This window comes from Notolepis coatsorum (genome assembly GCF_963971535.1).
Source record: "Notolepis coatsorum genome assembly, chromosome: 17".
Classification (NCBI taxonomy): Eukaryota; Metazoa; Chordata; class Actinopteri; order Aulopiformes; family Paralepididae; genus Notolepis; species Notolepis coatsorum.
Window position 1 is genome coordinate 53,158,616 of NC_140181.1, and position 20,761 is coordinate 53,179,376.

Sequence of the window (20,761 nt, forward strand, 5' to 3'; positions counted from 1 at the left end):
AGGTTAGTTACCTTAGTTGTGAGTACACGGTACATATAAACACCATGATGTTTCTCACACAACAACCAGATCATTTTCACATCTGTAACAACAACCCGATTTGCACGGAGAAGCTAACTGCCAGTGACAAAGACAGTTCACACATAACTCGCGTCGTATCCTAAATGCATTGCAGCAACACACGTTTGGGAAAACATCGTTATTCACAAAACATTTAGCGGCCTTGGCCTATAGCAGCAAGCTAACGTTACCTAGTGATCACGACATGCTAGCGCCGCAGCTAACAGCTGACTGGCTAACAGTAGGCCCAACCTAAGTAGGCCATGCAGCGATCCCAGCAGGCTAACGCAGCAGCTAACAGCTGACTGACTAACCGTAAGCTAAGCAGCTATCACCTGAACATGTATACAATGACATAACACTCACCCAGACAGGCCGCCGTTCTGAACCTCTCCTCACTTTTTAAGAGAAAAGAGAAACAAGATGTCAACACTGCTTTACAACGGTGATTTTACCAACACCCGACGGAATCAGCACAATACCAAACTGGCTTGTGTAGCTGACTTGAACATGGATCTGCCGCTATCGCACATCCATGCACATATCTCCTCGTGAAGGAATACTCTCATTTGGATATGAAAGAAGGGGCTTAACACGGGACAGAGAGAAATCCACTCGTCCAGAAAACACAGGGATCACCAGTGTTAATGGTCGCGGCCCACTAGTTAAACTAAAATGGCTTCAGACCAAGGTCTCCTGTCGTCTAGGAGACTGAACAAAGGACCCTAGCCTGGGGCCGGTTTTCATAACATTGTCAATTAGTCCCCATAGCACTAACAGACAAGTGGAGCCTGCCAGCAAAAACACTACTCACCCAACCTGGAAAGCACCGCTTCGCACAACAGCGGCGCGCCACTACAGTCCCTGCACAGCCGGAGGGTTTCACTCCGTCCAGCCGCATCCAAGAAGACTGTAGCTGGGAGGTATGTAGCGGCGTGAACCCCCAATACGAAACCGGTGGAGTTTGTGGAATGATCACCATCTTCCAGACACTCCAGTACGAAGACAATATCGCCGTATTTTCTCGTTTTAAAATAGTGAGAGAGAAAATAAAGATATGATGTCAACGTATTCTCCTTATTCTTCCTTTCCTTAGAGCAATATTTTTCTCCACGTCAAGTGGGCATATGAGCAACACGTTGCTTGTGATGAAATTTGCGAAGGAGATGAGTGTGTGGCCCAGTGGGTCTTGGACTTCCTGACGGGCAGACCCCAGGTGGTAAGAGCCGGCAACTGCACCTCCTCATCCATCACGCTCAACATAGGGGCCCCCCAGGGCTGTGTTCTGAGCCCCCTCCTCTACTCCCTGTACACACATGACTGCGTAGCACAGCGGAACAACAACACCATCATCAAATTTGCTGATGACACAGTAGTGGTGGGCCTGATCTCTGCCAACGACGAAAGGGCCTACCTGGAAGAGGTAGAGAACCTGTCACAGTGGTGTCAGGAGAACTGCCTCTCCCTGAACGTCAGCAAAACAAAAGAGATGATTGTGGACTTCAGGAGGTCGGGGGTCAAGGACTACAGCCCCCTCAGCATCGACGGGGCACCGGTTGAGAGAGTGAACAGTTTCAAGTACCTCGGAGCCCACATATCCGAGGACTTGACATGGACCACACACATTGACAGTGTTGTGAAGAAGGCACGACAACGCCTCTACTTCCTCAGGCGCCTAAGGAAGTTCCAAGTCAGTCAGAAGATCCTCAGGAACTTCTACTCATGTACAATAGAGAGCATCCTGACCGGCAACATCACCTCCTGGTTTGGGAATAGCACTGCACAAGACCGTAGCAGACTACAAAGAGTGACACGTTCAGCCGAACGCACAATTGGAGGGGGGCTTCCCACCCTCCAGAACATTTACAACAAGCGGTGCAAGGGGAAGGCTAAGAGAATTATTAAGGACTCGAGCCACCCGAACAACTGCCTCTTTGAACTGCTGCGGTCAGGCAAGCGATACCGGAGTCTTAAGGCGAGCACAGAAAGACTCAGAAGAAGCTTCTATCCCCAGGCCATCAGGCTGCTAAACGAACAATAAACACTATGCAACAACCATCAAATGCACACAGCACACACACCCACACACACACACTCACTCAAACAAACAACACACTGCAGCACCCACTCTCCACACTTTAGATCACACAAACACACTTTACACTTTATATTTATTGATAAAGGATTTGCACTACAACTCGTACACCTACTGTGAATTGTACCTAAATTGCACCTCGTCCCATTTCTGCCTTGCACTATATAGTATTGTATATTAGTACACTGCACAGTATTGTATATTGTATGGTAACTACGTCTATTCTGCATCGAACATTGTACATATGTCTAAACTGAACACTGTGACCTCATTTTTTTACTTCTAATTTTACTATGTTATTTTATTTCATACTTATCTTGTCTTGCACAGTCTCTGGAGCGTAACAGTAAGAAGCATTTTGTATAAAAGTATTCTGTACTTCTGTATGACAAATATTAAAGAAACAAAGAAACAAACAAATCCCTGCTTATGTAGGTGAGCGGATGGGGGTGTGGCCAGATGAATGCGGGCATTTAAAGGTACATTTGAAATTTATTCAGTGTGCATACGCTGAAGCGAGATTATGCATGAGACGCTGAGTGTGAGCTAGTGTGGCACAGAACTGTACATTTGGAGGGGGTGGGAGGGGTTTGGACATACGGGGGCCAGTTTCGAGTTGCAGCCTTTAAAGTGCTCTTTGAGAGCTCACTTTGATTGCGCCGCCGGTAAAGCTGAAGCCTTTGCTAACCGTCTTCTTAGATGACGCACACTAATGTGTATATTATCTGTAACAGCAAGGCATAAAGCTCAGCCTGTGTCAGGCCTTGATTGACGAGATATGTGACGCGGTGATCAATATCCTCCTGCTCCTCTGACATTGCAACACTGAATGATGTTTCCTGCAGTGATTTAATATATAGACTATCGTTTCGTTTTCTCGAGATCTCGAGAAAATTATCCCGTTATCACGAGAAAACAAATTAAATTAATTCGTTATCACAGGAAAACGGAGTAAATAAAATGTATGAATGTATGGCCTCTTAGGGCTTCCGTACTAAGGAGTAGGACTCTGTAGTCGAAATTTTGGAGACACCTGATGGACAGCTATCATCCTGACATCAGTCATACTGATTGTTCAATTGTTAATTAAGGAGATAAATGTTTGACAGTCTGTGTCTCCATTGTTCATATTGAGCTGTGGATGCTGCTGCTTGCCTGCACTTTGCCTCTGCCTGCCGGCTACTTCATGCCAGTGTTTGTCTATGGTGAGTGGGAGGAGCCAGGATGTCTAGATTGCCAATAGACCACCGCAACACTTCCGGTATTCTGAAATCATGGGAGAGAGAGCGGGGGAGAAAATGAATGAATGTGGATGAGAGCCATGACAGTGGTTGTAGCTACGGCTGTTGGGGTGTGGGAGACATGATCCAATAGACTTTTATATGCCTGAGTCTCCTGAACACGGAGAGATTAATCCCAAGTCGATCGGCCCTTTATCGGCCGAGTTATAGTCACAATCTGGCAATCTGCGCATGCAGAGTTCAGGAGTAGGTGCGGAAAAGTGACTATAGCTCGGCCAAGAAAGTGCTGATCGACTTGCGACTGGTCTCTCCGTGTCGAGGCTCTCATCCACATTAATACATTTTCTCCCCCCGCTCTCTCTCCCATGAGCTCTATTGTAGCCACACAGTGAAGAGTTAAAAGAGAATATACTGTTTTTAAAAGTGCACCCATGATTTAGAATGAGGACCATATAGACTCAGCCATGTACAATTACGAATAAGCACACAATTTAATGGTTGAGTCCACAGGGTACTCACTTGAAACAACTGAAAATCTTTAAAGGCCCAATCAGTGATTCTGATGTCCACCACCAATTTTCATTTACTTTTATTTTTAATGGAGACATGTTGCTTGACTCAGCTTTTACATATAAGTACTAACACTAGATACCAGGCAAATAATGTGTGTTTAACTGTATCTGCTGTATTTTGTGACTGAATCTGTGTGTAATTAGTTTACATCGGTCACGTCTGTAAAAAAGTAAAATAGACAGATATTCTGCTTAATGACGGGTTAAAAAAGTTCAAACCCAGATCAAACCCTTCATGTATGTGAATACACCACACTTTGATAAGGTCACATATTAAAAAATCACACATTGGGGTTATAAGGAAAGAGGCTATTTTCCTGGTAGTGGGAGAAATATAAAAATTTCTTTTTCTTTTGCAGGAGCAGCAATTGGACGTTTGGTGGGGGAAGGACTAGCATATGTGTCCTCTGACAGTGTCAATTCAGGCCAGGGGTGGACTTCTGTCAATCCTGGAGGCTATGCACTGGCTGGTAAATATACCTTGTCTATGGCAATTTTGTTGTTGTTGTTGTGGTTGACTGTTGTAGTTGTTGAGGTTGAGGTCCTTCATGAGTGAACTGTGTATGTGAACTTGAGAGAGATAAGATTGTAAGATAAGATTGAGTACCAATCTTGATATAATATACATTTTAATATTATATAATAAAATAACGGCGATAAATAAAAACGTTTACAGGTGCTATAGATAACACTCACTGGGCCCAGGAGTTCAAAACTTGTAATCCCTATCTGATTGGATCAGATTTGTATTCATTCATTTCAACTCATTATTAATTGAAAATGGGGGACCCTGATGTAAACAAGTATTTTTCTGGTCTGCATCCCCTTAACAATTGTGTGTATTGAGCCATACTGTACTGTACCCATTCTGCAATCTGTTAATAAAAATTTCAATCAATCAATCAATCAATAGGGATTCAATGTTTTGAACTCTGGGCCCAGATGACGCACTAGTACCAGCATGTCATTTATCCAATCAGGTGCATTTCTCCACATGGAGAAATGGGAAGTAGGGAGGGGGGGGCAATACTTTTATTCTGCACCTTTCTAAAAGCTCTGTGGATGTATTTATTTATTTATTCTTTTTATTTTTATTATTACTCTAAGTAAACATTTTACCTATAGCACCTTTAATCACAAGTTTTTGTTAATAGCTGGGCAGTCAGTCATATGTTGCATCATGTAAACATGTCTAACTTTTTGTAACCTTTGAGCAATTGTGTGTGTGTGTGTGGGGGGGGGGGGGGTAAAATGTAAAATTGTACCTATAGCACCTTTAATCACAAGTTCTTAAATGTCTTGGTATGAATGTATCATGGTATGTTGCTGGTATCAACAGGTAAAATGTTTACATATAGCATCTTTAATCACAAGTTCTTAACTCATTCAGTGCCAGCTATTAGTCTTGGCCTTGTGGTTCTATTTCATTATGGCTGCCGCTCAGCGTCATTCTGCACGCACTTCACTTCGTGCACGCGCACTGAATAAAAAATTCCACAATGTACCTTTACATCCCAACATTCGTCTGGCCACACCCCTATCCGCTTACCTTCATAAGCAGGTGTGTGGTCACCTACTCGCCTCCTTCTTCACTTTCACCACAAGGAAGTGCCTTCGCACTTGACGAGGTTGTTAGCTGAAGAAAGTTGAGACGTGTTTACATTTTTTCTTGTTTTTTTCTTCTCTCTTTTATTCTAAAGAAAAAAGCGAAGTCATAATGTCTACTTCGGAGGGTCACGCTCGCAACGCCACTCTTCACCAGCGGTTCTCCATTGCCGCCTCTGTCGTGCGTCTTGGAGCGGGGTTGAGGCCTCTCTCGTGGTCGGCAGCCACGCCCGGTAGGCGTCCGATGGGTAGTTTGCCTCTCCAAGGAGCTGGTGCACCAGTGCCGTCTCCTGTGCGATGGCCTGGTTCCGGCTCTGGTTCCTCTGCTTCCGGGGAGTCGTCCGCTGTTGGGCGGCCGGCTCCTTTGGTTGCGGGGGATTTGAGACGCAAACTTTTTGCGTCAGCTCGGTCCCGTCGCAAGATGGTGGCTTGCAGACGCGAACGGCCTAGTTTTGGTGAGTTGCTTGAGCCAGATGAGGATGCGTCGGTCTCTACATGCCCGATGGAGACAGAGGACTACATGGTAGAGGCGGACGGGTTCTTGGTTGAAGGCCCAGTGGAGACGTGTCCCCTGCCTGTCCAGGTAACACTGGAGGGGGGGGAGATGTCTCCTTGGGGTTCCCCGCCCGCAGATGTTGGGTTAGAACCTCCGACTCGGCGGCGGGATGCCCTGCTATCAGCCACATCAGAATGTGGCTCCTTGACCAGTAGTCTGCTGTATGTGAGGGACGCGGGCTCGGAGGAGGAAAGTATGCAGGGGGAACTGCGTGCTTTGTTTCCCGAGCTCATGGCGGCGGCAGTCGCAAACGGCGTGCCGCTGCCGCAGCCACTGCCTGTTCCTGTCCCTGATGATCTCATAGGTCATCTATGGCAACGTCGCCCGGTGAGAGGGGTGGACGTTGTCTACCCATTTTTCCCGTCAATGGCGGCCTATGTCCGTCAGGGCCAGGTGGTCTCCCACATCATGGGCCTTACTCCTGCCTACGTGCAAGTCACGCGGGTGGCGGGTTTGGTCAACGGCATATAGGAGGGCGTGCCACGGCTTGGTAGGCCGATGGCGGCGCTCCTTTGTCCGGAGGTGGTGTGGGAGCCGTTACGGAAGCCGGTTCCCCAAGGGAAATCGGCGAGGCGGTTGGCATATTGGAGCGACCAGTCATTTATCACCGGAACACAATCTCTAGCTGCCGCGTCTAACATCGCGCAGCTGGCGAGATTCATGTCCGGGATATTGACGGGCGGCACGGAGCTGACTGATTTACAGCATGATCAGCTCGCCCAGTCGGCAGGAGCCATCCTGCATCTGACTCAGCCGCAGGCTATAGCTGCTGGGAAAGTGCGCGCCCTGGCCACTCTGATCCAGCGCCACCTTTGGCTGGAGCAGGCGCGTGTGCCGGAGAAGGAGAGGACTCCACTTCTGACGGCACCCCTCTCCGATGCTGGACTATTCGGGACGGCACTGCAGCTGATGACCTCAACCTGCAAGTTTCAAGTTTCAAGTTTCTTTAATAGTTGTCATACAGAAGTACAGAATACTTTTGTACAAAATGCTTCTTACTGTTGCGCTCCAGAGACTGTGCATGACAAGATAAGTATGAAATAAAAACATAGTAAAAATTAGAAGTAAAAAAAAGAGGTCACAGTGTTCAGTTTAGACATATGTACAATGTTCGTAGACGTAGTTACCATACAATATACAATACTGTGCAGTGTACTAATATACAATACTATATAGTGCAAGGCATAAATGGACGAGGTGCAGTTTAGGTACAATTCACAGTAGGTGTACGAGTTGTAGTGCAAATCCTTTATCAATAAATATAAAGTGTAAGTGTGTTTGTGTGATCTAAAGTGTGGAGAGTGGGTGCTGCAGTGAGTTGTTTGTTTGAGTGAGTGTGTGCGTGTGGGTGTGTGTGCTGTGTGCATTTGATGGTTGTTGCATAGTGATTATTGTTCGTTTAGCGATTATTGTTCGTTTAGCAGCCTGATGGCCTGGGGATAGAAGCTCCTTCTGAGTCTTTCTGTGCTCGCCATAAGACTCCGGTATCGCTTGCCTGACGGCAGCAGTTCAAAGAGGCAGTTGTTCGGGTGGCTCGAGTCCTTAATAATTCTCTTAGCCTTCCCCTTGCACCGCTTGTTGTAAATGTTCTGGAGGGTGGGAAGCCCCCCTCTAATTGTGCGTTCGGCTGAACGTGTCACTCTTTGTAGTCTGCTACGGTCTTGTGCAGTGCTATTCCCAAACCAGGAGGTGATGTTGCCGGTCAGGATGCTCTCTATTGTACATGAGTAGAAGTTCCTAAGGATCTTCTGACTGACTTGGAACTTCCTTAGGCGCCTGAGGAAGTAGAGGCGTTGTCGTGCCTTCTTCACAACACTGTCAATGTGTGTGGTCCATGTCAAGTCCTCGGATATGTGGGCTCCGAGGTACTTGAAACTGTTCACTCTCTCAACTGGTGCCCCGTCGATGCTGAGGGGGCTGTAGTCCTTGACCCCCGACCTCCTGAAGTCCACAATCATCTCTTTTGTTTTGCTGACGTTCAGGGAGAGGCAGTTCTCCTGACACCACTGTGACAGGTTCTCTACCTCTTCCAGGTAGGCCCTTTCGTCGTTGGCAGAGATCAGGCCCACCACTACTGTGTCATCAGCAAATTTGATGATGGTGTTGTTGTTCCGCTGTGCTACGCAGTCATGTGTGTACAGGGAGTAGAGGAGGGGGCTCAGAACACAGCCCTGGGGGGCCCCTATGTTGAGCGTGATGGATGAGGAGGTGCAGTTGCCGGCTCTTACCACCTGGGGTCTGCCCGTCAGGAAGTCCAGGACCCACTGGCACAGGTCATAGTTCAAGCCCAGGTCCCTGAGCTTGGCTATGAGTTTGGAGGGGACTATGGTATTGAATGCTGAGCTGTAGTCGATGAACAGCATTCTCACATAGTTCCCCTGCCTCTTGTCCAGATGTGATGCTGCTGTGTGCAGCACATGGGCTATGGCGTCCTCCGTGGACCTGTTGGGGCGATATGCAAATTGCAGAGGGTCCAGGTTGATGGGGAGGGAGGAACAGATGTAGCCCTTCACTAGCTTCTCAAAGCACTTCATGGCTATGGAGGTGAGGGCTACAGGGCGGTAGTCGTTGAGGCAAGCGGGCGTAGATTTTTTGGGTACAGGGATGATGGTGGACTTCTTCAGACAGGTGGGGATGACGGCCTGTTCCAAGGACAGGTTGAAGATGTCAGTGAATACCGGGGCCAGTTGGTCGGCACAGACTTTTAGGACGCGGCCGGGGATGGCGTCCGGTCCTGCTGCCTTCCTGATATCCACTTTTTTAAAGATCCGTCTCACCTCATGCTCTGTTACCCTGAACACTGAGTCTCCATCAGCAGACCCCCCCCCCCCCATTGCCGTGGTTTGTAGGCTGGTGTTGTTATTCACAGCCTCAAACCTCGCATAGAAGGAGTTGAGATCATTTGCTAAGGAGATGTCACTGTTCAGTTTGAGGGGGGTTCCTTTGTAGTCTGTCATTGTTCTGAGGCCCTGCCACATGCCTCTAGAGTCAGCCTGTTCAAACTGAAGTTCAACTTTATCCCTGTAACGCCGTTTTGCCTCTATTACTGCTCTCCTGACGTTGTATCTTGCCATCTTGTGTTCTTCCATGTTGCCTGTCACCAGCCCGGTGTTGTATGCTGATGTGCGCACTTTCAGAGCCTCACGGACGGATTTGTCTACCCAGGGCTTTTGATTTGGGTAGATATTAATTTTGGTGGTGGGGATTATTACTTCTACCTGAGTACAGACATAGTCAATCACCGTTTCGGTGTATTCGTTAATATTGGCTGTGTTATCACGGAATACACTCCATTCTGTGCTTCCCAGCACTGCTTGGAGTGACTCCACTGACGTCACGGCCCAACGCTTAACCTCTCGCGAGACCACCGGCGTTCGCTTGAGACTTTGTCTGTACTTTGGCAAAAGAAAGATGGCGGCGTGATCGCTTTTACCGAATGGACTAAGAGCCTGTGACTTGTACCCATTCTTAAATTGCGAGTATACATGGTCTAATATGTTCTCGCCTCTGGTGGGACAGGTCACATGCTGATAGAAATTCGGCAGCACCTTTTTAAGACGCGCGCTGTTGAAATCCCCCAAGACCAAAATGGCAGCGTCAACATTAGCTGCCTGGAGTTTGTTTACCTCGTTGTGAAGTTTTGAAAGTGCGACCCCAGTGTTCGCGTGTGGTGGAATGTACACTCCGATGAGGATGATGGACGTTAACTCTCTTGGGAGGAAGAAGGGTCGACATTTTATCGTGATAAACTCCAGGTCTGGGGAGCAGTGGTTAGACAGTTCCTTTGTGTTGCCTAAATCGCACCACTCCTTGTTTATCATGAAGGCAATGCCGCCTCCTCTCGTCTTTAGTGACTCTTCTGCCGTCCGGTCTTTGCGGAGAACGAAGAAATGGTCTGCCGGTTCTATTGCGTGATTCGGGACATCTGGACTCAGCCAAGTTTCTGTGAAACAGAGGACGTTACAATCCCGAATGTCCCTCTGGAATTGGATCCTTGCTCTGATGTCGTCCAATTTGTTTCCTATCGATTGCACATTGGCCAACAATATGCTGGGCAATGTGGTTCTGTGTCGTTTGGACCTCAGTCTGTTCCGGACCCCGGCTCTCTTTCCTCGTCTTCGCGGCGGTTTCTGATCTCGGCCATGGCCGGCATAACAAAGGATCTCGGCGGGCCATTTCTGCTGTTCAGCGATCCGATCCAGAGAGCAATCCAAACGGTAAGTTTTTCTTAATCCAATGTCAATGATTGACTGACGGTCATACACATATAATGCACCAACAGTTGGTGCAAATAAAACTCCTAATACTATAAAAATTAACAAAATAAAGCACAGTCTCGTCGGAGCGATCAGAAAGGCAGCCATCAGAGCAGCGCCAGTGCAGGGAGATGCAGGAGGAACGCTCCGTGCTCCAGCCTCATTTTCCCCCGCCCGATGTTGCCAGTGGAGTCAGACGGCCGCCGCGTCATCGAGGTTCCTCCGCCGTGGCAGCCGCTGCCACCACCGCCACTGCTGGACCTTCAGCGAAGAAGGCCAGGAGGAGAGAGGGCGCCTCCGCCACTGCAGCCGGCCCATCTACGCCCGGAGGTGACGGTAGGGATCGTCGAGACCAGCCGCCGATCGTTTACCGTCCCTCCGGGGCTCCACGGGGTGGGAAGCCCTGAGCGGCTCGTGGCAGGCGTCGCTAAGACCCAGTGACTTTTTCCCTCTGTGGTCCCCCCCTGTTTCCCTTCTTGGCCCCGCTATGATTTTGTTAGAAAATAAAGAGTCCCCTCTAAAGGGGGACTGTATTTTTTGTTAACAAACTGTGTGTTTATTCACCAAACATATGATGGGGTTGCAACGTGTGAATCTTTCGCTAGTATGGGTTGATAGGAGGGCTAGATGTTACATTCATGTTAGAGCTTAAGCAAGGCCTGCAGCCTACACTCGGTTGAAAAAGGGTTTTTTCTGCCTCGACCTGAATCTCCACATAAAGGTAGAGGTTAGTTGTGTGCTCTGTTGCTTACACAGTGATATTGAGCTGCAACACTATTGTGTTGGGTTTGCAGTAATGCTCGTATGAAAACGTACCGCGGCTCAGCCACTCTCTCTCTCTATCAATGCTTTTCTGTGTTACAACATGGATGCGGGTGTAGGATTCACACACACACACAACTTGGTCTTGCTATAAACCCTGTTCACAGATGTGTCTGTGGTTAGCGTGCATTGTATTAGCTTGTGCTATTCATTGGCATTGCTACTAAAGGTATCATATGGCTATTGTTGTTGTTGTTGTATGCAAGGGTTGGGCTTGTGAGGGGGTGCCGGATAAACCCCTCCTTCCCTCTTCTGATTGGTCAGGGGGTTTATTGGCCTCTCTTTTTCGTTGAGTCAGGGCCAAGCTGTTAGGCGGCTTGGCAGGGGGGGGGTTCCCAGACTCTGCACCCATCACAGGCGTTTGAGTCTTGGGTTTCCCCCCGTCATAGCACACGTCACTAGGCACGTTGCTATTGGACGATGACTTCCGTGAGTTTAGACCCGTATGTAGGGTCTGTTGTTGTCAAGTGTCGGGGCAGAGTGTAGGAACTTAATGTTCTACTACGCTCAATATACACGTAACTTGAGTCGGTTGGTCACATGACTCAATGTTACCGTGACTTTTCAATCTATGGCTCACGTGGGAAGTCTCTCTGAGGAGTTCCGTCTCTCCTCTGTGGTAGGGATGACGGGATTTAAAAATGTAAAAAAATTTTACCCTCGGCTGCGTCACGTGGGATTCATGTCAGTCGGTGTTTCTTTCTTTTTTAATAAAAAAGTGTGGAGAATGTGAAGCACGACAACCTTCTTGTCGTTCTCCCAGGCGCCTTGAAAGATCAATGTGGGGTTTGTTAGACTGTCCATTGATATGTTTTTGGGTCCCGACGCATACATAGTGCTGGCTCGGGCTGTTTCTATTCAGAATCATGCGGGTGGCTAGTACGCCTTGGTTACTTGTTATTAAAACAGCGTTTTTATAAAGCAACTGGGATGGGGGATTTTTTCCTCTTCCGAGAGCCTGTTACTGGGTCTCGACGGATTCTCGTTCATATCTGGGGGATGTTAACGGAATAGATCGGAACATAGGTAGAGGGGTCTCACGCCCTTGGGGTGGGCCACCGAGCGCGGTGTAAACAGGACCGTCTGGGTGGCGCCCTCTTTTCATGTTTTAGATCAACACGCATATCTGCCCCTTCTCCTGGAGTAGGCATGTCGGCGTGGTTAGGGCACGGGACTGGTTCTGGTCACGCTGGTCCAGGTCAGTTAACCCGTTGTCCGCCGGGGATGCAGATCTGCTGTTCTGGTACCCTGAGGGACTTGGGCTTTTTTCAGGGGGAAGAATGCCGGGTCGGCCCGGCTGTCACGGGGTTAGGCGTTATGGAGACCCTTTGTTGGGTACATGTTGTACCTGGCACTATTGTAAGGGGCTGGTTCTCCTTCTTTCGCTCCTCTCTCACGCATGGCGAAGAGGGCGCTGTTGGGGTGGTCTTCGGGACCTCCTCTGGTAACCCTGTGTGCTTCCCGAGCCGCCGGGCCCGGTCCGAAGTAATGTTTCGTTGAAACCGTAGGCCTGGGATAACCCTTTTTTGGAAACTGAAACACTTGTGCTGCAGTATAGCTGGTGTATACTCGCAGGTGTGTTTTGGAGTTTTTCTTGAGGGGTTATAGGAACAACCACCATCTGTGTACCGAGAGGGTGGTTTATTCCCTGGTGTGTTGGAGCAGAGTCAACCTTTTTCCAGGGGATCCAGTCCCTTCGGTGGGTCTGGGTCTTCCTTCACGCTCCGCTGCTACGGCCTTGCCACAGGGTTGAGTTTTCTCTTGGCCCCGTGATTTTGGGGGCAGTAACGCGGGTTGTTCCTTCCGTTCGTTTCCTGGTGGCATGCGGGTTGTGCGTGTGCGTAGTCGTGGGGTCAAGCCACGGTCTGCTCACCCTGTGCGTTGAGTTGCTTGAGTTCCTCTTCGCACGGTCGGATCCGTCACCCTCCCGTCCTCCAATAGGGAGGGTATTCCTCCATTAGGGAAGGTCGGGGGGGCTCGGTCCTCCCCGGTCTGATGGTTGTGGGGGGCCTCAGCGGGGTACATTTGTCTAGCTTTGGCTCCCGCTCAGCTCCTCTTGTGCAGAATGACGCTGAGCGGCAGCCATAATGAAATAGAACGTAAGGTTATGTATATAACCAAGTTCTATGAATTATGGTGACGCTCAGCGTCAGGACGCCTCTGCGGCCCTTGATCTCACCTTGTGGTGAAAGTTTGGGAAGGAGGCGAGTAGGTGACCACACACCTGCTTATGAAGGTAAGCGGATAGGGGTGTGGCCAGAAGAATGTTGGGATGTAAAGGTACATTGTGGAATTTTTTTTCAGTGCGCGTGCACGAAGTGAAGTGCCTGCAGAATGACGCTGAGCGTCACCATAATTCATAGAACTTGGTTATATACATAACCTTACGATAACATTACATATTTTCACTGTGCGTCACTATGTTTGGAGAGCTATATCTATATTCTATATTATAGCTATGGGGACAATACTATGGTCATTTGACAGTGACTTTCTTCCGTCCAAGATGCAAAAAAGAGATAATTTTTTCATGCATACGTTCGCGTGTTATCCCGTGGTGAATATAAGTATAATTTCCGAGTGATCCGGGATCATTCCTGGGAAGCGATTTATAGAGTGCAACGTGAATTCTACTATAAGCATTGGCGTTTCTTGCCTGGACACTCTACTATCAAATGTATATAATAGGTATTATGTTTCACCATGAATGCATGAAAGGGGGGGGGGGGGTCGTTTCTGATGCTTTGATTGCCAGGAACGGCATTCATATTGAACACTAAAAACGCTGATCAGCTGTATCGGTATCAAAACATTGTTGGATCAAGCTGAAATTGATGTCAGATAGTTCTTACCTGTGGTCGGGGGTCTTCCAATTTTTTTTTTTTTTTTTATCAAATCTTTTTTATTTTAATTTTTTCAAACAATAAACAACACAGCACAATAATGACAATAATACATAACAGACATCCAAGAACACAAACTAACACAACAATGATTAGACAATAAATTAGACCTATTATATATTGGATACACAACCAGTCAAAACAAGTTGTCACAAAGTAAAAGGATAACAAAATAAAATCTTTACTATAAAAAAGGGGGCTTACCGAACCCCCTCCACCACCAGGCCCGACACCCGCAAGCCACAACCCCGGAGGACCCACAGCCCGGCCCCCCACGAGCCAAAGCACCACGCCTCTTTAGTGCCTCGACCCGCAGAGACCCCGAACCGTGGCCCCCCCCAGTCCGAGCCCACGATCACCAGACCCAGATCAGAAGGGGGTCAGAAAATATACATAGGATCAATATTGAATGAAAAATAATAAACAAAACAAAAATACAAAAAACACCATAACCATCAACATACATGAATATTTGCTCATTTGCAAATCAGCTTTTTTGCAGCGGTCAGACCAGCCAAAATGAGCCTCTTTACTTGTACAGAGGTCGGCAACTGAGAAACATCATTTAACAACAAAACAGAAGGCAAGGCCGGTATGGTTAGAGAGAAAATCTCTGTTAACTGAGTGGTGACATTTTCCCAGAAGACCTCAACAGGAGGGCATTCCCAATACATATGCATATATGTTCCAATGGCACCGTCTGGACACAAGGTACATCAAGAGTCAGGCCTGAGACCCATTAGGTTCAATCGCCTGGGGGTCAAATAAGTCCTATGAACAAAATTTAGATGAATCTGTTGGTGATCTGGGTTGCGTGATGATAGCCTAATATTTTCCCATACCGCATCCCAGTCAAAATCTATATCCAACTCAGGGATATCCTTTCTCCAAATCGTATCTAAGGGTAGGTCTTTATATGAGGACGTAAGTAAGTGCCGATAAAAGTCAGAGACGAAGCCTCTCGATGTCTCTCTGTCATAAAAGAATTTGTGAAACCGGTGTCGTTCTAGTGGAGCGTCCCATGGGACTCCGTGAGCCTTTAGAGCTGCCCTTATTTGTAAATAAAAGAAAAAGGAACTACCGGGGAGATCAAATTCGTTGGATAGGTCCTGAAAAGACCAGATACCAGAGTTGTTGAAAATATCCCTCAATACATGGAGACCCTTTCCCTCCCATCTGGGGAATCTAATGGGTCGTTGTCCAATAAGGAGCAAATTGTTATTGAACAGTGGGGAGTGCATGTGCCATTTATGGCGGTTAGTGCGAGTTCTCTGGGTGGACGCCAGGAAACAGCCGCTTGAGCGTCAAACCACGTGATAAGAGGTCTTAGAGAGTATGCTTGGAAATAATATTTGAAGTCCAGAAATGCCAAACCCCGGTCCAATTTACTCCTCTGTGCAGTGGTTCTCTTTAAGCATGGGCGTTTGTTATTCCAGACGAATTTATATGTAGCAGAGTGCAGTTTTTGCCAGTAACCAACAGGAGGAGACAACGGAAGCATGGAGCTAATAAAATTAATCCTAGGTAAGACATTCATCTTAATTATTGAGGCGCAGGCCTGTAATGAGTTCTTTAATTTGGACCACCTGTCAAAATCCTTCGCAATCCTGTCACCCAAGCTGGAGTAGTTATACTTTACAGTCTGGTTAACAGTCAGGAATATTTCAACCCCAAGGCATTTAAAGTGATCTACCATGAGAATATTTGCTGGAAGGAGGGTTGCCTTCGCAGTCTCGTTGAGTGGAAGGAAGGCTGATTTTGGCCAGTTGATCTTAAATCCAGATAGGCTGCCAAAGTCATCTATTACTTGGAGAAGGTAGGGCAGAGAGACGGCCGGGTTCTGCATAAATAGGAGTACATCATCCGCGTATAAGCTGATATGTGTGCCCTTAATTGACACAGGGGATATAACCCGTGATTGCCTTATGTACTGCGCTAGGGGTTCGAGTGAAAGAGCAAAGAGTCCTGGGCTAAGAGGACAACCCTGTCTAGAAGAGCGCGAAACAGCGAATAGTGGTGAGCAAAGCTTCCCTGTCAAGATCATGGCAGACGGGCCTGTGTAGAGAACTTTGATCATGTCAATGAAACCCTCGCCCAATCCCATCCTTCCTAGTACTGCCCATAAATACGACCACTCCAGTCTGTCAAAGGCCTTCATCGCGTCTAAGGACATGACGGCCGTAGGGGTTGCAACATCCTTACTGGCGTCAATCACGTGTAGTAACCGTCTGATATTATCCGTGACCAGTTGGCCTCTTATAAAGCCAGTCTGATCGGGGTTAACCAGAAACGGCATGTGCTTTTGAAGTCGGATGGCTAACACCTTAGCATATAGCTTGAGATCGGCTCCGAGCAGACTTAAGGGTCTATAGCTGCCACATTCCGTGGGGTCCTTATCTTTCTTGAGTAGAACAGATATAAGTGCCATATTGACATCCCTGGAGAAATTGCCCTCCTCGACTGAGTGTAAAATCATTGAAAGTAATAAGGGACCAAGTATATCCCAAAACGCAGTATAGAGTTCCGGTGGAATGCCGTCCCAACCAGGAGCCTTGCCCCGCTGCATGTCCGCAATTGCTTCCCTGAGTTCATCTAGTGTGATAGGTTCAGCTAACCACTTTGCGTCCTCCTCTGAGATTTGTGGTAGGTTAATTTGACTAAGATAGTCCTCCAGCTTGGCGTGATCAAAGACCACTTCCGACTCGTACAGGTTGGAATAAAATGAGCAAAATGTATCATTGATTTTGTTGGGGTTGGTGGTTATCTCCCCCTGTTGGTTCTTAATGGCAGGGATATCCGCAAATTGATCGCTGGCCCGTATCCTCATAGCCAGTAGGTGACTTGGTCTAGAGCCATGAAAGTAATAGTGTTGTCTTGTTCTGTGCATTTGAAATTCAGACTGTTGTCTTAAAATGGAGTTTATCTCCTTTTTCACCACTTTAATTTGGAGCTCCAGTCGGTTAGAATATTTGCGCTGCATAGAAGACATCATTATTTTATGCAGCTCCTCCAATTCCACCAACTTGGAGAGACGCCCCTTGTGGAGATTGGAAGTAAATAGCGTGGTATTACTCCTAATAAACCCCTTGACCGCATTCCACAAAGTTCTGGGGTCCTGTACCGAACCAGCATTAAACTGCACAAATTCAATGAGCTTCTCTTTAAATTGTAGATTCAATTCCTCGTTCTTCAGCAGTGTTGACTTAAAGCGCCATCTAGGGGCACGAGACGTCATTTTGCTGAGTGAACCCTTAAGGAGGATGTATTTGTGGTCTGACAGTGCAATGGGCTTCAAGTCAACGTCAAAACTATCGAATAGCTTAGGGGAGGAGAAGACATAATCAATTCTGGAGAAAGTTTTATGTCTCGCGGAGAAGAAAGAGTAGTCTCGCGAGGTTGGGTTGAGTAACCCCCACATATCCATAACCCCGTGTCTCTAGACCAGCCACGTAGGGCCGCGGACGCCTGCTTTTGATCGTGGGTTACAGCATCTCCGGATTTATCAATCAATGGATCCCACATGGAATTGAAATCAGCACCCACTATGAATGAGTACTCAGGTAGTTTCAGCATCTCTGTAGTGAGTGCAGTATAAAATTGTGCGTCATACACATTAGGGACGTATGCAGCTATAAGAGCAATTTTCCTGTTAGTGTATTCCATTTTCGCTATAGTGATTCGTCCTTCAGAATCCGACCACACGTCTAATAGTTTAATATTCAGCTTCCGCTTAGCCACTATGGCTACCCCCCGGGATCTAGTGCTAAAAGAGGAGGAGCCTATATTATGATAAAGTTTGTTTGCAAGTTTAGCACTGTCAGCCTTTAAAAGATGCGTTTCACTCAGCAAAGCCACATCGACCTCCTGTCTTTTCATCCATGTAAGTACACTTGTGCGCTTATGTTGAATATTAAGCCCCCCTGAATTCCAGATCAAGATGTTTAAGTTAGCCATAGTCCAACCAGGTTGCAGTATGATTGAACGCGATTTCCCTGAAGTAGAGCACCACAATATATACACAACCCCACGCTAAGGACCTAGGACATAAGGGCGAGAGCAGACATACAATAGAGCGAGCAAAAAGAAATAAAAAACAAAAAACCCTGTGTCCCCCCCCCTCAAATATCTTGTCCGATGTCGATCAAACATCACCTGGCACTGTGACCGGGTCACAGCAACCAGGACCACATTATGTAACTTTACCATTCTATTTGAAATCTATATTGAAACCTTCAATACATTGATATCCCTCGCTTTTACACAGCAGGTTCGAGAATTCACACGCGGAATCCCTCGCGCTCTTACGCGCGGACGGTTAGAGAATTCAGAAAGAATCCCACGCTTTACACGGCACTAAACACAGATAGAGTTACATTCAGACGGCCCCCCCACTCCTGCTTACCTGACTCGCCACGACGCTGCGTGTAATGCCCGGGCGATGCTGGCCCAACCAGCCGAGTGCAGACAGACAATTCACCCTCAGACTCCTCACTGTCTTTTCTCGACGTGGCTTGTTATAGAGCGATGCGTGGGGGAGCGACCCCGGTTTAAGAGCCCGTCGGCACCGGCAGGGTCGGTCAGCATCCCACTTCAGACACCAAGAATGTCGTGGATTTTGATGTCTCCAACGACAGGTTCTCCACGGGCATCAAGCAGCCTAAAACAGTGTTACACTGCGAATCAGGTATTCTGAAATAATGAAACAGGAGCTAAAAGAGACAGTCGGAATACTCACGTTAAATGAACACAGGTTTATTGGAGAAGAAAATATATATATACAGTACGCCCGTACGGACAGACTTTTAGTCTGTCAGAGTGCATATCACAGGTCTGTCAGAGTAAAAGTGACAAAAAGCAAAAGTGTAATGTGTTCTAACACAGTGGAATAGAGACGCCTTCTTCGATGCATTCTTAGAACTGGGAGGCTCCAAAAAGGGGCTTCTAGCCGGCGCTGACCTTGACAAACTTATTAGGCCAGATGAATGGGTGCCCTGTCTTAAACAGAAATCCTGACTTCACAAAGAGAGAGAGAATGTGAAATTACACTTCACAACCCGCCCCAGCCCCTCATTGCCCGTCGCTCGGCGCATGCTCCACCGCGGCCTGTCTGCTCCCCCCCCCGTTGGAGCGACCGGCAAATCTCAATGTACAGCCATTCACAACCGGAGGTTTCTGTCTGGCCTCTCTCAGTATATGCTGTCTCGTCTGGAATCTCAGGCAGCAGAAAATGAATGTGCGAGGGTTTGCACGTCCGCCCTTCAACTGGGTAGCGGGTCTAAAGATCCTATGCGCTCTTTCGATCTCAGGTCGAGCTAGCTTTGGGAACCATTTTGAGACCATTTCCTCAAGGTACCTTATCGGGTCGTCATCCTCCGTTTCATCAGGCAGTCCATATATTCTCACATTGCATCTCCTACCACGGTCCTCCAGGTCTGCCGCCTTCATCTCACAATCACATAGCCTGTCCTCCAAGTTTAATATTCCCGCGACGTTGGTCTCAGCCGCCTGCACGACCGCGGACATATCTTCCTCCGCCACGGTTAATCGGGTGTCTATTGCGGCCACCTCCTCCTGCAATGCATCCACCCTGCCCGCTAGCTTAGCCAAGATAGCGTCCGTTTCCTCTCGGAATATCGACCTGATGAGATCCCTATCCACGTCGTTCAGGGTTCCCAACTTGCTCTGCGTATGTTTAGACATAATTCTAACTCCTGGAAAATCAAATGGTATAAAAAATAAAAACGTATTCAGGGATAATGTGGCCTGGTTGCCGAGCACCGAAAAATCAGCCAGCCATGTGCTGTGGAATGGAACCGGAAGCCCCAAAAAAAATATTCCAATTGTCTGATCGCGATTTCCAGTATTGGTGTCCATCTGGTCCCGGACATAATTTGGCACAGTGTACCAGATGCGTTTTGAAGTGGTCGGATGAAGCGACTTACTCTGCTCCATCTAAATATAGCGCCTGGAGACATTTGAGTGTAACACAGAGTTAGATATAAGGTTTCTGGCAGGATGCGGCTGGTATTGCACTTTGGCGATCTCAAAATCCTTTCCTATGACAACACCTAGGTCAGTGGATGAATAATGAATACAAATGAAAAAACGACCAAAACCCGAGATATCTCGGGTCTGGCAGCCAACTATTTTATTGATTTATTTATTGTATGATACCATAGCATACCATACATTCATACCAAGACATTTAAGAATTTGTGATTAAAAGTGCTATAGGTAAAATCTTTAGCATAGCATACCATACATCCATACCAAGACATTTAAGAACTTGTGATTAAAGGTGCTATAGGTAATTTTTTTACCTGAAGCCTAACCCCGCCACACAATTGCTCAAAGGTTACAAAAAGTTAGACATGTTTACATGATGCAACATATGACTGACTGAAAATATTACTGGGCAGTATATTAAATAGTTTTTTTTAATATACATTCTATGTTCCCCTGACCCCATTCTTCTTTGTATATTGAATATAGTTGTGTTTTTTGCCTGAAATAAATGTTGTCTTTTCCCTTTATTTTCTTCTCAGAGTGCTTTGTTAACCACAAAGATTTTCTTCTGGGGGACAATGCCCCTACACACCCCTACAGGGGTTTGGTTTACAAACATGTCACCCGTTTCACCTCTTATCAGTT

At 47.3% G+C, this 20,761-nt stretch overlaps 1 protein-coding gene across 1 annotated transcript in view; it reads left to right on the top strand.

The window, feature by feature from the left end:
• The window catches only part of clcnk (chloride channel K), a gene marked incomplete at both ends in the record, with an annotated part of 103,442 nt that overhangs the window by 46,609 nt on the left and 36,072 nt on the right, over positions 1-20,761 (top strand). Inside the window, 2 exons of the mRNA XM_084333454.1 lie at positions 3,291-3,360; positions 4,328-4,438. Coding sequence (XP_084189580.1) covers positions 3,291-3,360; positions 4,328-4,438 — 181 coding nt within the window. The remainder of the gene's footprint in view (positions 1-3,290; positions 3,361-4,327; positions 4,439-20,761) is intronic.